This window comes from Littorina saxatilis, linkage group LG5 (genome assembly GCF_037325665.1).
Source record: "Littorina saxatilis isolate snail1 linkage group LG5, US_GU_Lsax_2.0, whole genome shotgun sequence".
In the NCBI taxonomy this organism is placed as follows: Eukaryota; Metazoa; Mollusca; class Gastropoda; order Littorinimorpha; family Littorinidae; genus Littorina; species Littorina saxatilis.
This window is the reverse complement of record NC_090249.1, coordinates 58,688,839-58,706,213: the sequence shown is the minus strand read 5'-3', so window position 1 is coordinate 58,706,213 and position 17,375 is coordinate 58,688,839. Positions and strand designations below refer to the sequence as shown.

General features: G+C 40.6%; 1 protein-coding gene across 1 annotated transcript; it reads left to right on the top strand.

Annotated features, from left to right (window-relative positions):
- Positions 1-178: 178 nt before the first annotated feature.
- Positions 179-13,328, top strand: LOC138967556 (E3 ubiquitin-protein ligase TRIM23-like). The gene is made up of 10 exons (XM_070340134.1): positions 179-259; positions 656-946; positions 1,484-1,762; positions 2,127-2,309; positions 2,927-3,142; positions 4,906-5,040; positions 8,008-8,137; positions 9,115-9,225; positions 11,334-11,458; positions 12,264-13,328. The coding sequence occupies exons 1-10, from the start codon at positions 179-181 to the stop codon at positions 12,441-12,443; spliced, it is 1,731 nt and encodes a 576-aa protein (XP_070196235.1). The 3' UTR covers positions 12,444-13,328.
- Positions 13,329-17,375: the final 4,047 nt, after the last annotated feature.

Here is a 17,375-nt window from a genome sequence, read left to right as displayed (position 1 = left end):
TCACTTCCGCTTTGTTAATTTCGCCTTTTTAAAATACATTGTGAATCTAACATGGCCTCATATTTAAGAATATACAACATTTGCAGATGTTCTTCCTGTTTCAGTGTACATTTAATTTAATTTTGTAATTTATAAAGCAAAATTGAACTGTTTTCTGCTGAGATCATAAACATGGAAGATGGCGTCTCGTGGATCACTGCGGTACGATGCAGTTTCTGTTTTGACCCCTCTCACGCAGTGTCAGAACCAACCTGAGCATGTAAGTGATGTTGCGTCAGTTGAGCCTTTGCACTGATCATCCGTACAGTATTGCACTTTCAACAGCATTGAAACTCAAGCTTAACTGCAGTGCAAAAGTTGAACACTCAGATGCAACTAAATCATGTCAAATGTCATCTCAGGTCACAGTGATAATACATGTTGTGTTCGTCTTCCTTGTGGATGTTTATTGTTTTGTGGCATTTGTTTGTCAGTGTGAGGTCTGCGCTGTGCAAATCAGCCTTATTTATGAACTTATCCTTGTATTTTTTTTACCACATTTGATTCAGTGTTGGACTTGGAGGTCGATCATCACTGTACATAATCTGGTTGCCACTTTTTGTTTGGTGCTGCTGAACTGATTATTAATGTACTGTATGCGTGCTGTATTCCACAGATGATATCAGAATGTCGAGTGTGCAACGAAATCTTCCTGTTCCAAGGCGACAAAGTACCCAGACTGCTGACATGTGGTCACACGGTCTGCCATCAATGTCTGACCCGCCTTCCTCTCCATGGTCGCACCCTGCTCTGTCCGTATGATCGTCAGCCCACAGAGATCGGAGACTCGGGTATATGGGGTTTGAAGAAGAACTTTGCCTTGTTGGAGTTGCTTGAGAAGTTGCAGAATCCACAGCAAACTCCATGTCGCATCCTTTCTGACAGCATTCTTGCCAGAGAACAAAGTGTAGGACTAAGAGTTTTGTTTTTTAAACTTCTTTCACATTTTTTATGTTTTATTTTTAGGTAGAAAAGTATGATTTGTTTGCAGTTATAACTACATCTATATGGCTTATTTTGTTTGACTGGTCTATTATACAGAGGGTTGGGCTTCATTGCTCATGAATGAGCTTTTAATACTAATAGTTTCTTGTTCAAAATTAACACCAACAGTCTGCTAATCTTCAGGATTTCAGAACTGATTAAAAAATGTTTGTGCTAAACTTAAATCATGGTACTTGGACAAAGACTATTATAATGGACTGAAGCTCACATGTAGTTGTGATGTGCACAGTTGTCATGTGTTTGTGCTATCTCAGTATCTGTGATCTTCAAACACATTTCTGTTATCAGAATAAAATCCTCTTCATGGAACACAGTAGGTTATCAATTGAAATAAAAAATGGTAAAGAAAATCATATTTTGATTTTTATAATGTTTTAAAAATTTTTGTTGTGCAGAAAATCAATCAAAATAATTCAAAATTCTGTGGTTTGTGTGGCAGCTTTCAGTGCTGTGTGATGAGAATGAGCAGCATGTTGCTGTTCTGTACTGCACCATCTGTGATACGCATCTTTGCATCGAGTGCTCTGAGACCTCACATTCCACACGGACACTGGCGCGTCACAAGCGTGTACCCATTTCTGAAAAACCCAAGGAGAACCCAAAGTGTGTGTACCATCCCCAGCACCTGGTGGAGTTTGCTTGCCTGGAGGACGAGTGTAAGTGTTCGCCGCTCATGTGCTACATCTGCAAGGACTATGGACGACACATGAAGCACAAGGTACGCAACACAAGGGTTTGCATAAGTTATTCATTCTTTTATGATTTTTTTATTTAATTACTTCTGCAATATTTACTCTGCAATATTATTCCCATGTGTATTATATGTGATAATAGTAACTTCAAATCAAATGTGAGATTCTTTGAATTTGCAATTTATTTGTGTGTGTGCCTGTGTGTGAGTGCTCTGGATAGTAGACCTGTGTGGGAAGAAGGGTTTTTATTGTTTGCTGCTATTGTTGTTGTCTTGCAAAATTCTATTCTCATACATGTAGCTATAGTCTCATACATGTAGCTATAGTCTCATACATGTAGCTATAGTCTCATACATGTAGCTATAGTCAGACAGCTTGGTTTGCTTCCAGCATGCACTACTAGAGACAGAGGCGGAAAATGTCCGAAGCTCCATCCTGAATGCAGTGCAACACGTCAAGTCTTTTGGAGAGGAAGTGACAGAGTCGGCACGAAGACTGCATGGCGTAATTCAGCACATAGAGGGGGGCATGCACGTCGTTCCTGCCACTGATGGCTCTGCCACAGCACAACAGGTAAGAATCAGAGTGGATTTTGTTCAACAAAAAAAGAAAATTTTAACATGTTCAGAATTGATCACAGGCTTCGGTTGATGATGCATACCTTTTTGATTTGACGCAGTGTTCTCATCCCCGGCCGGTCCATTGTCTTATTGATTCGATGCAGTGTTCTCATCCCCGGCCGGTCCATTGTCTTATTGCTTTGACATATAAGAGCTCTCTGACTTTACAATTTGTTTGTAGCCAGAGACTTTTGACCTATATATATTTCAGTCTATGTCTAACTGACCTATGGTCTTCTTTGTCTGCATGTTTAAATGAAGACTGTGTTATTCTGTTAAGTAACTGTAGTCTTCAAAGAATGAAGAAATATTTTCTGGCAGCGGTAGGCACAGCAGAACACTCAACAGTCATGACTGAAAGTAAGAGTCAAGCACCGCTTCTTTTTAGACCAAGTGGCTGAACATCAATCTTTTATGATAAGATAAATTTTTTCCTGACAGTTGCGAATACAATCAATCATTGTTACCATGACTTTACTGACTAATTTTATCCTTTCTGGTTTGTTCCACAGATTTTATGTCTGTACTCAACCAAGCATTTCAGTAACGAGCTGTTTTACTTTCATGTAGGTTGTGGGGACTGCAGAGCAGGCCAGACTGAAGATCAAACAGTATTTCCACGAGCTGCGCGAGAACCTGAACCGCCAGGAGATCGCAGCGCTGGCTGCAGTTGACACCCACATCCGTGAAAAGCTGTGCATGTTGCGACAACAACAGGAGGACATGGCTATCCTGCTCTCCCAGATACAGGCGGTGTGTCTGCAGTGTGAGGCCACCTTGCAGCAGGTATTCTGCCATTCTGTTATTTTGTTAGAATGTGTTTGATGTTATGTTAAATAGAAGGTTTTCATTTATAGTTAATATGTAAAGCGCGGAGAGCATAGATTACTGTAGTCCTCGCTTTATAAGCTGTCATTATTATAATAATTATTATTGTGGCCTCATTGTGGTGTTGTGGTGGGGAGATAGCTCAGTCGGTTGCGGCGCTGGCTTCAAACCAGTTGTTGCTTTTCGTGACGGATTTATTTCTTCTTTTTTTGTGTTTTTTTTTCGCCAAGCACATCATTGTGGGGCTTTTAATCAATAACATGCATCCGTCTACAATTTATCATCATTCATCCATCAACATTTATAATAGATATGTTTGGCAAGTATACACAACACACAGCATTAGGACATAACAGACAGACGGACATATAACATACCGTTCTCCTACAAGTAAGGCCGGAGCTTAACATAGCATGCAGATTACAATACTTGACATTATGGACGTATTACCTCCTTAATAATAATACAGTCAGTTAATAATACCGTCAAACAAAGACAACGGATTTATTTCTCAGAGTTAAACTTGCGCAGACTCTCCACTGTGTCCGAACATCCCTGTGTGCACGCGTGCACATGATAAAGATCTGAAGTACCGTAAAAGTCGACCTATAAGCCGCGACTTTTTTTCCCTAAATGGACCCCTGCGGCTTATAAGGCGGTGCGGCTTATGAATGACTTTTTCTGAATCAGTGGCGTGTATCCGACTTCGCTCAGTGACCTAGTTTCCGGAAGTTGGATCGCCGCTGTGTAATGGCCTTGAATCAGCTGTGTTTACCTCAATTCACTCACTCACCTTCTTTCCGGAAGTTTGAAGCATGACAATAACTTACACTCACACAGTAATGGGTTGCACGTTGCCATACACCGGTTTTGATCGATCACTTCGCATTGCTACTACAGAGAACAGCAACACGCACATCTCCTAAAACAAAGCATTCCGTGACTGAATTCTGTGAAAATCCAAGGAGTGCCCATGCACCCAGAAAGACTGTGTGCCTTTAGAGGTTGAAACATTAACAGAACTAACAGAAATTCTGAAACGTTTATCATCACTGGAGCAGACAACACGACAGCCACTGACAGTGGGGCCGAGAGTGACACTTCCGGTGACTCTGTGCCAGAAGCCATTCTGAACTTGTTCATCTCCGACACTGAGGAGTCCGACTTCAGCGGATTTTCAGCATCAGATGTTGAGTGATTTACAGAACTAACTACAGGTGCTGTGTGCAGGACGAGAGGACAGTTTGATAGTCCAGAGTTCTGTCAATCACTCAACATCTGATGCTGAAAGTAAAGTGCAAAACTGACAAGTTAGCCGGTTCGTTTTTGTGTGTGTGTGGTTTTTTTTCGTTGACTTTCGATGTTTCTTGACTTGAACTTTGCTTCTAGGCGCGGCTTGTATGCCGGAGCGGCTTGTGTATGGATTTTTCTGATTTTCTTTTAAAAATCGGGGGGTGCGGCTTATACCCAGGTGCGTCTTATAGGTCGACTTTTACGGTACACAGCGAAAGTCTCAGCGTTGGGATACATGAGTACATGCATGCATGAAAACAATTGGGTAACACCACACCTTTTGGCAGCTCACTTTCCCCAGGCCTAGGGAGAAAGCAAGCCCAAATTCCATGAAGGTCACCTCACAGGACACTGTCATACCAATACCTGGTCAGCACATGCAGTACAAATGATGGTGAAGACAATGATGATGATGATGATTGTTTCAGGATGACACCAAGGTATTGCTAGCCAAGGCCGAGGTGAGCAATCTGTTGGACACAGTGCAGAAACAACAACAACAGTTAGTAGACCTGCCAGACCAACTGGCCATGGAGCCCACCATCCCCATCACCTTCACCAAGGTACCAGCACTGTACAATGTCACTGATATAGGGATGATACAGCACTGTACAATATCACTGATATAGGGATGATACAGCACTGTACAATATCACTGATATAGGGATGATACAGCACTGTACAATATCACGGATATAGGGATGATACAGCACTGTACAATATCACTGATATAGGGATGATACAGCACTGTACAATGTCACTGATATAGGGATGATACAGCACTGTACAATATCACTGATATAGGGATGATACAGCACTGTACAATGTCACTGATATAGGGATGATACAGCACTGTACAATATCACTGATATAGGGATGATACAGCACTGTACAATATCACTGATATAGGGATGATACAGCACTGTACAATGTCACTGATATAGGGATGATACAGCACTGTACAATGTCACTGATATAGGGATGATACAGCACTGTACAATATCACTGATATAGGGATGATACAGCACTGTACAATGTCACTGATATAGGGATGATACAGCACTGTACAATATCACTGATATAGGGATGATACAGCACTGTACAATATCAGCGCTGTACAATATCACTGATATAGGGATGATACAGCACTGTACAATATCACTGATATAGGGATGATACAGCACTGTACAATGTCACTGATATAGGGATGATACAGCACTGTACAATATCACTGATATAGGGATGATACAGCACTGTACAATATCACTGATATAGGGATGATACAGCACTGTACAATATCACTGATATAGGGATGATACAGCACTGTACAATATCACTGATATAGGGATGATACAGCACTGTACAATGTCACTGATATAGGGATGATACAGCACTGTACAATGTCACTGATATAGGGATGATACAGTGGAACACCTCCCCCCTGCGAGTTAGGGGGAAGAATTTTCCCGATGCTCCCCAGCATGTCGTAAGAGGCGACTAACGGATTCTGTTTCTCTTTTTACCCTTGTTAAGTGTTTCTTGTATAGAATATAGTCAATTTTTTTAAAGATTTTAGTCAAGCAGTATGTAAGAAATGTTAAGTCCTTTGTACTGGAAACTTGCATTCTCCCAGTAAGGTAATATATTGTACTACGTTGCAAGCCCCTGGAGCAAAGTTTTGATTAGTGCTTTTGTGAACAAGAAACAATTGACAAGTGGCTCTATCCCCTCTCCCCCCTTTCCCCGTCGCGATATAACCTTCATGGTTGAAAATGACGTTAAACACCAAATAAAGAAAGTGAAACACCCCTTTTAAGACCCTCAAAAATCTCAGAAAATCTGGTCTTAATAGGGAGGAAGTCTTAACATTTCGAAGGAGTAATGAACAGAACGTCTGACAAAACAGGATCTTAAAAGGGGGAAAGAATCTTAAATTTGGGGGTCTTAACATTTTCTACCCCACCTATGTTGACCAAGTTGTTTTTAGCCGAGACCAGCTGTGCTGCAGCAGGTCACTCAGAATTGTAGTAACTGTGTAAAAACTGTATCAACACGCTGGAATCCAGGCGATAGATCGACGTTACAGGAAGTGACTGTGTGTACGGATATATCCGTACCAGGTCAGATAGTTGGGAGACAATGAGTTAAAGGGAGGTCCCACTGATACAGGGTTGATACCAAGATGATGAACACATTGTTGAAAGAACTGCTACAGGGTTGATACCAAGATGATGAACACATTGTTGAAAGAACTGCTACAGGGTTGATACCAAGATGATGAACACATTGTTGAAAGAACTGCTACAGGGTTGATACCAAGATGATGAACACATTGTTGAAAGAACTGCTACAGGGTTGATACCAAGATGATGAACACATTGTTGAAAGAACTGCTACAGGGTTGATACCAAGATGATGAACACATTGTTGAAAGAACTGCTACAGGGTTGATACCAAGATGATGAACACATTGTTGAAAGAACTGCTACAGGGTTGATACCAAGATGATGAACACATTGTTGAAAGAACTGCTACAGGGTTGATACCAAGATGATGAACACATTGTTGAAAGAACTGCTACAGGGTTGATACCAAGATGATGAACACATTGTTGAAAGAACTGCTACAGGGTTGATACCAAGATGATGAACACATTGTTGAAAGAACTGCTACAGGGTTGATACCAAGATGATGAACACATTGTTGAAAGAACTGCTACAGGGTTGATACCAAGATGATGAACACATTGTTGAAAGAACTGCTACAGGGTTGATACCAAGATGATGAACACATTGTTGAAAGAACTGCTACAGGGTTGATACCAAGATGATGAACACATTGTTGAAAGAACTGCTACAGGGTTGATACCAAGATGATGAACACATTGTTGAAAGAACTGCTACAGGGTTGATACCAAGATGATGAACACATTGTTGAAAGAACTGCTACAGGGTTGATACCAAGATGATGAACACATTGTTGAAAGAACTGCTACAGGGCTGATACCAAGATGATGAACACATTGTTGAAAGAACTGCTACAGGGCTGATACCAAGATGATGAACACATTGTTGAAAGAACTGCTACAGGGTTGATACCAAGATGATGAACACATTGTTGAAAGAACTGCTACAGGGTTGATACCAAGATGATGAACACATTGTTGAAAGAACTGCTACAGTTTTATACTTGAGGTGCAGCAAGCATCACTGATCAGGGTGCTAAAGAAACGGACACACTTTCCGTGAGAAACAAATATTTTTGCTTTAAAGTGTGTCTTCTCTAAAAGACTATTATTTTTCCTTTTTTAGGGGAAATAACCTGCTCTGGGAATGTTACTTGTTAACTATTGATAAAAACGTAATGACTGCGCTTGTTACATGAAATCTTCCTTCCGTAAAATTGTACACGAACAATGTATATATGCATATGCACCACAGTGGGTGTTTTGGGTTTTTTCATGTTATTTTGTTGTACGTTTTCTATGCTACACTCTTTGGTATAGTTCTGTATAAACATTCTTGTTGCAGGATAACCGTGTACACATCGGACCCAAGATAGAGATGAGGGTGGTGACGCTGGGACTGGACGGAGCCGGCAAGACCAGTCTGCTCTTCAAGCTGAAACAAAATGAGTTTGTCAACACCATACCCACTATTGGTGAGATTCTCTGAAAGTTAAAAAAACAAAACAGTTATGAGGTTGATGGTGATGTTTTCTAGACTAATGACTTATGAAAGTCTTATTGTTGAAATATTTAAGTTTTACCATGAAAGTACAGTGGAAACCCCCATTTTAGATCTAAAAAAAAGTCTCAAAAAAGGAGGGATTCTTAAAATGGTAAATTTACAGAGGTTAGGCCAAAAAAAAAAATAGGTGTGGTTACGGTAACATAGCCCCCAAAAATAGGGTAGGAAGGTAGGCAATCACTTTTTTTATTTTTTTTTTTACCTTTTTTCTAATGTGTACAAATCAAACCTACTTGACAGGGAAATAAGTGTGCGACTCGGGCGCTTTCGCTTTCATTGCGTTTTCTGCACGCGTTTTCTTTTTTTTTCTAATTTTTTTTGACAAATGTAATAAAAAGTTATAGGGTCGGCCCCTAAAAATAGGGTAGGTCGGGTTACCGTAACCGCACCTATTCTTTTTTTTAGGCCTTATGAACAGAAATCTGAGAAAACAATGTCTTAAACTAAAAAGGGAGGGAGTCTTCGATCGGGGAGTCTTAGATCGGGGGGTCTTAGATCAGGGGGTCTTAGATCGGGGGGTCTTAGATCGGGGGGGTCTTAAAATGGGGGTTCTACTGTAGCTAAAACATTTCTTCACCAAGACCTGGCTTCAAGAGAAGACTTGCTGTGTGCCTTTGCCTTGTTTTCATGATGTGAATTATGTTGTGATCTCTGAGTCTGATTAGAGCTGCCAGAAGTGTTGGTGGTTTACAGTCCAAGGGAAGTAATTGTTCACAGAAGGCAATTTGGGTGCTCTTATGATGCCAAGTTTGTAAACATTATCTGGGTTGTTCATGTGTGCACACTGCTTTTGTTAGCAAGATTGTAAACATTATCTGGGTTGTTCATGTGTGCACACTGCTTTTGTTACCAACATTTATAGTCAATCTTCCTTTTTGTGTGTGACAGGTTTCAATGTGGAGACGGTGGAATACAAAAACTTCAAGTTCACCATCTGGGACGTGGGAGGCCAACACAAGATTCGACCTTTGTGGAAACACTACTTCTTCAACACACAAGGTGTCTTGTCTATTTTGTTGTAGAACACACAACTGTTCTCTTTATACTTGTATTGTCGGCATGTTGGTTGAAGAAGAAGCATTTACGAATTTTGTTTTCACACGAAGTGTGTCAAATGAATCTAGTTCTGAAAGTTAAAAAAAAATGGTGTACTAGCTTCTGGCTTGTGATTCTGAACATTTACAGGCCAATTTAAGACTCCCTCCCTTTTAAGACCTTGTTTTTTCAGATATTCTGTTCATAACCTGTGTAGATTTACCCCATCTTAAGACTTCCCCCTTTCTATGACCTGATTTTCTCACATTTCGCCAAGTCTCAAAAGGGGGGTTTCCCCTGTGCCATATCCAAGCCCAACAAGCAAATAAAGTTGTGTTGTGTGTGTGTTGCAGCTGTGTTGTGTGTGTGATACTGCTGTGTTGTGTGTGTGATACTGCTGTGTTGTGTGTGTGTTGCAGCTGTGTTGTGTGTGGGATACTGCTGTGTTGTGTGTGTGTTGCAGCTGTGTTGTGTGTGTGATACTGCTGTGTTGTGTGTGTGATACTGCTGTGTTGTGTGTGTGATACTGCTGTGTTGTGTGTGTGTTGCAGCTGTGTTGTGTGTGTTACAGCTGTGTTGTGTGTGTGATACTGCTGTGTTATGTGTGTTACAGCTGTGTTTGTGTGTGTTACAGTGTATTGTGTGTGTGTTACAGCTGTGTTGTGTGTGTGTGTTACAGCTGTGTTGTGTGTGTGATACTGCTGTGTTGTGTGTGTGATACTGCTGTGTTGTGTGTGTGTGTTACAGACCTGTTTACCCCCCGCATTGAGCGGAGTTTTCTCCGCTTTTTATTTTTTTTACTCCGCAGCTCAAAGTGAGACTCCGCATTTCGAATTCCCCAACTCTGTTTTTAGCCAAGTACCGATCGTTCAGTGCATAAGCCTAACTTGAGTCAACTTTTCGCAGCGCGGTCTAACAATAGCTCCAATCAGATCTCTGCCCGCACGCTGCGGCTGGCATGTCAGTTTCAAATCAACTCCCAGTTGAACGCATTATCGCAGCCTCGTTTTCAAAATCTTTCTCTTTTTCAAGGATGGCGTCTTCAGGAAAGCGCGTTTGCAAGACTGACGACAGTGACGTTGAGGAAATACCAGCAAAACATGTAATGGAAAAAAAAGTGCTTCTGATGTCCATTCACAGAAATATAAAAAGAACTATCACGACTGTTGAGGAGATAACTGCTGCTATACTATCAGGAAGTATGCTGACGAATAATTCCCCTTGGTTAATTAGGTATGCAGACATGCGTAGGAATGAAATACCTTCCTTTTCCTGCTACACACGATGTCGGCTGTCCTTCTGTATGAATGACTATTATCTGCATCCATCTGGCATGTTACGTAAACGAACTCAGACCAACACGTTACAACGACAAATACCCTTGTCTACAAGCGTCAAGAAAGGGAGAATTTTTCGTCCACTGCTCCTTGTGCAAATGGGACTTTTCCTGCCAGCACGGTGGTCTGTTCGACTGCACTCGCCACGTGCAGTCAGCATCCCATACACAGTTTGCTAGTGCACCTGACGACAAACAGAAACAAACGGGAATAGGCTCTTTCTTTGTGATGTCGCAGGACAGCCATAGCGATTCATTGGAGACTAGCACAGTGAGGGCGGAAGCCATGATGTGCGACATAATCGTTGATCAACTGAAAAAAATGAAAAGTGCCTATTACAAGTCCCTATCAACTCAAGCTAGATCTGAAGAAAACTGATGAAAAAGTTATCTTCTCATCAAACACTTAACAGCAGTGAATAAAGGTCAGAAAATACTCTCTTTTTTTTAAATTTCTTACAGTTTTCACAGCAATATATTTACTCCATGGTTTTATACATGTAAACTCCACTTTGAATCCCCAAAACTCCACATTCAGCATGGCCTTGCTCCACTTGCCTCATTTCAGGGTAAACAGGTCTGGTGTTACAGTGTTTTGTGTGTGTGTTACAGCTGTGTTGTGGGTGTTACAGCTGTGTTGTGTGTGTTACAGCTGTGTTATGTGTGTTACAGATGTGTTGTGTGTGTGTTACAGATGTGTTGTGTGTGTTACAGATGTGTTGTGTGTGTGTTGCAGCTGTGATCTTCGTGCTGGACACCAGCAACCCAGATCGAGTGCAAGAAGCTCAGAACGAACTGATGAAGCTGGTGCAGGAGAAAGAACTGAAAGAGGCCTCACTTCTCATTTTTGCAAACAAACAGGTACACATTTTTCATGCTATTTAAATGGACAGTCATTCAGGTTAACATCTTGGTTTATACTGAGCGGGGATAGGGGATAGGATGGTGTGGGGTAAGGGGGAGAGGGGGGTGTATGGGGGGAAGGGGGGAAGGGGCGGGTGGTGAGGTTGGAGTTGGCAAGAGGGAGGCTAGGCTGGGGCAAACTCAAAATAGACCACTTGTAAAGTTGTACATTCCAACACTGTTTACAGTGGTATAAAGTTGTACATTCCAACACTGTTTACAGTGGTGTAAAGTTGTACATTCCATCACTGTTTACAGTGGTATCCGTGGATAATCTGTGTCTGATCTTCTGTAGTTTCTTTGTTGTTGTTGGGTTTGGGTTTGTTTTGTTGTTGTTGTTGTTGGTTTTCTTTGGTTGGGTTTGAGTGTACATGGTAGTGTGTCTATGTGTGAATGCTGCTGTCACAAATCACACACGAGTGAAAAATAACAATAACAATAGCAACACTTTGTTACAGGATGCAGAGAGCCACGCCAGCATAGAGGAGATAACAGAAAAGCTGGGCCTACTCAAGATGTGCTCAATAACAATAACCACTTTGTTATAGGATGCAGAAAGCCACGCCAGCATAGAGGAGATGACAGAAAAGCTGGGTCTACTCAAGATGTGCTGTAACAATAGCAATGACAATGACAATAACAATAAACACTTTGTTACAGGATGCAGAGAGCCACGCCAGCATAGAGATGACGAAAAAGCTGGGTCTACTCAAGATGTGCTGTAACAATAGCAATAGCAATGACAATAAACACTTTGTTACAGGATGCAGAGAACCACGCCAGCATAGAAGAGATGACGGAAAAGCTGGGCCTGCTCAAGATGTGCTGCAACAGGAGCTGGCATCTCCAGGGCTGCAGTGCCAAGACGGGCGAGGGGCTGGCTGACGGGCTGGAGTGGTTGTCTCGTCAGATCATCGCTGCTGGCGCTCCTGAGCTGTCTTAGATTTCTTTTCTTTTTATATTTAGTCAAGTTTTGACTAAATATTTTAACGTAGAGGGGGGAATCGAGACGAGGGTCGTGGTGTATGTGCGTGTGTGTGTCTGTGTGTGTGTGTGTGTGTGTGTGTGTAGAGCGATTCAGACTAAACTACTGGACCGATCTTTATGAAATTTGACATGAGAGTTCCTGGGTATGAAATCCCCGAACGTTTTTTTCATTTTTTTTATAAATGTCTTTGATGACGTCATATCCGGCTTTTCGTGAAAGTTGAGGCGGCACTGTCACGCCCTCATTTTTCAACCAAATTGATTGAAATTTTGGTCAAGCAATCTTCGACGAAGCCCGGACTTCGGTATTGCATTTCAGCATGGTGGCTTAAAAATTAATTCATGACTTTGGTCATTAAAAATCTGAAAATTGTAAAAAAAAATAAAAATTTATAAAACGATCCAAATTTACGTTCATCTTATTCTCCATCATTTTCTGATTCCAAAAACATATAAATATGTTATATTTGGATTAAAAACAAGCTCTGAAAATTAAATATATAAAAATTATTATCAAAATTAAATTGTCGAAATCAATTTAAAAACACTTTCATCTTATTCCTTGTCGGTTCCTGATTCCAAAAACATATAGATATGATATGTTTGGATTAAAAACACGCTCAGAAAGTTAAAACAAAGAGAGGTACAGAAAAGCGTGCTATCCTTCTTAGCGCAACTACTACCCCGCTCTTCTTGTCAATTTCACTGCCTTTGCCATGAGCGGTGGACTGACGATGCTACGAGTATACGGTCTTGCTGAAAAATGGCATTGCGTTCAGTTTCATTCTGTGAGTTCGACAGCTACTTGACTAAATGTTGTATTTTCGCCTTACGCGACTTTTTTTTTTGGGGGGGGGGGGGGGGGGGGGGGTGGGGGGTGGGGGGTGTTTACTTCTGTTCACAGCTGTCAAATGATATTTGATTTGAAAAAAACACATGTTTTGATTTTGAGGAAGGATTTTTTTTTTTTTTTAAATTAAACTGAGTAAGTCAATGTTCTTGCAAACTCCTATCAGTTTGTTATATTTCATGATCATCTTTGTAGCTTTGAAGATTCTTTACATTTTCACAAGTCTGCTTCTAGGGTTGCATTCCAATGTTCTTTTGCTCAAGGTAAATAGAGCTCTGCCTGTGGAATTTGCACTAGATTTGCAAGGCATTTTCTTATTTGTAGCAGAGAAACAAACATACATCACCGCATGACAAAATACAAGACTGTGTATTTCTTCAGTACTGTATGTACATTTAATCATGCTCATCAGTTACTGAGCCAGATGTGATGCGCACAAACACTTGTGTGAGGTGTGCATGAATGCACAGGTACAGCATATTTAATGGCTGTGGCTAGGGACAAAGCACATATCATATAGATGTACCTCCCTCTTAGTCATTTGTTATTTGTCGTTTATTTGTATAAAACTACTTGTTTTTAACCCTTTTGAGTGATAACCTGAGCGTTCATGTAAAACTTAGGCTGTGCTCTTATCATGTGCTTGAGGATGCGAATAGTGTAGATGTAAACTGTCCATCTGTATTACAGCATTTGAGGCTTCTCAGTATGTATGGTGATAAAGCGCAATGAGTATTAGGCAGAAGAGAAAGTTATCAGTAACCATGTACAGTTACGCAATCTTAGAATCAAAACATTATAGCATTTTCCATTTGACTTCAAAACCATGTTAAGGTACTCATTTTAAACTCAGTATACTCATGATGTGTGTGTGTACATAATATGTGGTTTGTGTGTGCGTGCATGTGTGTTTTCAAGAAGAAAATAACACGTTTGACATCAAAGGCCGAGTGTGAAGTTTGATGAAGCAGCTGGTAAGGAAAGTGTAGGCTTGATAGGTCTGTAATGTTACTCATTAATGTGACCTATCATATGGAGTGAGTGTGAGTATGTTTTATTGTTTTGTACATTAATATAAACTTTTTCAGATTGCACTGCTTTTGTAAAACCTGTTTAAGAATGGCATTTTGTGTGTGTTTACTTTTTTTGTTTATGAAGTATTCATTAGCAGAAACATTATATGCTTCTGTGATGTGCACAAATAAACTTAAGTTTTGATTGTGCTTGTTAATGTTTGAAAGGTGCTTGAATTTCTGTTGAATTTTAATGGTACTCTACTTTTCATGACCAGAATGTTTGGTTTTGGTTTTGATATTGCGGGCAAAAAGTCTGTTGTGTTATTTCTTTTTAATGCTGGGAAATATCTGAGGACTTATTTTGATTTCCTTTCTTCCCCTTCTCATTCAAAATAAAATCCTGGTTATCTATTTGTCTGATATAATACAGTTTCTTCTTCTTCAGCGTTCCAGAATTTTCTGGTTACGTGTGAGCTCGTTTGCCCATTTGGGTTCCCCACACTATGCTCTGAGAGCATAGTCAGCTTCACTCCGCTTTCGTTGAGTAGGCATGCTGAGTATTTTCGTGTTTCCATAACCCACCGAACTCTGACATGGATTACAGGATCTTTTCCGTGCGCACTTGGTCTTGTGCTTGCGTGTACACACGAAGGGGGTTAAGTCACTAGCAGGTCTGCACATAAGTTGACCTGGGAGATTTGAAAAACCTCCACTCTTAACCCACCAGGCGGCAGCGACCGGGATTCGAACTCACGACCTCCCGATTAGGAGGCCGACGTCTTACCACCACGCCACTGCGCCCGTCTAATAGAGTTTCAAAAGTTCAATAGCAATAGTAAAGAAACGTTTACCCATTTTATAACACTTCTTTGAGAGGAAATGTGTATCTTTGAAGCTGCGCCGAGGATATGACCACAGTGACAAAGAATTATGTAGATGTTTACAGGCAGATCTCTTTTCTTGGTACTGGTAAACTAGCATGTTAGCTACTTGTTAAAACATTTGTAAGATTTGAGGTTGCTTGCTGTTAAGATCAATGTGTTAAAGTACATTGTAGTATACAACGATTTTTTGTTATTGTTGCATTGTCTTTATGATGATGGAGATGGAAAAGGACATGTACATGGATGTGTTTTTGCCTCTGTGTGTGTATGTGTGTGTGTGCATGCGTGCTTGCATGCATGTGTAAGTCTGTGTGTGTGTGTGTGTGTGTGTGTGTGTATGTGTGTTCATGCACACATTCATGTACTTTTTGTGTGTTTTGTACTCATGACCATAATTTTCTTCATCACTTTAAAGAGAATTTTTTTGTTATATATACATATTTTGTCATTGTGATTTTTATTGTCAACATTTTTTGCTGTGGTATTACATGAATTCAGCAAGCCTTTATTTTTGATTGGTAAACTTAACAGGCACATTGGTAGGTGAGCCTGATCGTTGGTTGATGATACTGTTTTGTCTTTCAAATAGCAGGGTGTAGATAGAGCTACTCCCTGCCGCTTGTTCCTTGGATTTGCTTGCCTTTCTCTCTAGATAATAAGTACATGTATTGTACATTTCACTGAACATGAAAATATCAAGCAGAATTCATATTCTACCGCTCTACCATTGTTTAGATGAGCTTAAAGTCTGTGCGTGTCGGATCAATTTGTTGCAGAGACATAGCATTGCTTTGGTTTTTCCTTTTCCGTGGCCCATTGTCTTTCTTGCTTTTAACCTTTCATTTGCTTTAATTGAGGTCTAACGAATGACGTCTCACAACGTGAGTGGTCGTCCTTGGCGGTCAAGAAAGCTGCCGCGATCATTGCGCAGACGACACTTCTAGACCGCCAATATTTTTTGTGCGCATCACGCGCGTGCTCCACATAAATCGGCCGGAAACGAAGCAATTGGGAAACCTGGATAGATGTCTTCATTGACAGTATGAGCACAAGCTTGCAAGCGACAGACTTTTGAAAGGGTATTCATATTCTATTTTAATTTGTAAAGAAAGAAAAAAGTTCTATGATATTGTTTGAAGTTCCGTCATCAGGGAACTCTCCCCCCTTTCAAATATAGTGAGTTTTAGGTTTGCTGTGTTGGTTTGTCATATCAGATAAGTTGCTGTTGTTCTAGTTATTGTTGTTGAATAGGATACCAAGACAATGAGGGTAGTTTGGGCAAGGGAGGTAACCTTTTTATGTCCGGTTTGTAACCGAGTTGTTCCTTTGTCAACCTGTTCCAGTTCATCTGGACAAGCGCTATGCAAGAGTCGAGGTTAGAGACTTTAGCCCACACTATACTGTCTCCTCAATGCACTTTATCCCGGACTAAAGTCTCTAAACAGGATTCTTGCATACCAGCACTAGAGCTTGGGATCTGTAGTGTTTAACCCTTTCGCTGCCAATCAAAACTTCCTGACTGCCAGGGAATATTGGAGTTCGGGGTGTAATAATTCACAAAACATTCTAGCTCCAAACTGGCAGTAGGTAGAAAAGTAAAACCTATGTTATTTTTAAAAGAAATTCAACCAAGAATCTGTTTTTAGTATCTAATCATGGAAATAATGCACAAGTGCAGGATGGGTATACCCGTCCAAAGGCAGTCAAGGGGTTAACAGGCTGCTTCAGAGTGCTTACCTTTTCTTTTTCTTTTTTAACATTTTTTTTTAGGTCTTTGTAAGGTTGTTTGGTTTGTCTTTTTGGTTTGTGCTCTTGCAAAACCATCACGAAGGTGTACATCAATTTATGCAGGTGGTTTGTCGTCAAAAACACAATAGTTGCTGATGTCATTAGTTATGGTGACATTTACTTTGGGCATTCACGTTTTCCATGATTCCAATCTGGTTGGAATATTGACAAAAGTCATTCTTTATTTTGAATACTCCTAGCTGGCATGGTAGTGTTAGTAAAGGTCACCATTTTGAAGCTAATTGATAAGAGCGTTATAAAGGTGCCGTGAGCAGGTGTAAGGTTTTGGGGAGTTTGTAGGTTCGTTGGTGTTTGAGGAAAGTGTGATGCTGAATGCATGTTGCTGTGTT

Excerpts from the sequence above, each read along its gene's own strand:
- LOC138967556 (XM_070340134.1), top strand. The coding sequence starts at position 179 with ATGGCGTCTCGTGGATCACTGCGGTACGATGCAGTTTCTGTTTTGACC. Across the intron at positions 1,763-2,126 it reads GACGACACATGAAGCACAAG|CATGCACTACTAGAGACAGA; the intron begins GTACGCAACACA and ends GTTTGCTTCCAG. Across the intron at positions 11,459-12,263 it reads TCATTTTTGCAAACAAACAG|GATGCAGAGAACCACGCCAG; the intron begins GTACACATTTTT and ends ACTTTGTTACAG.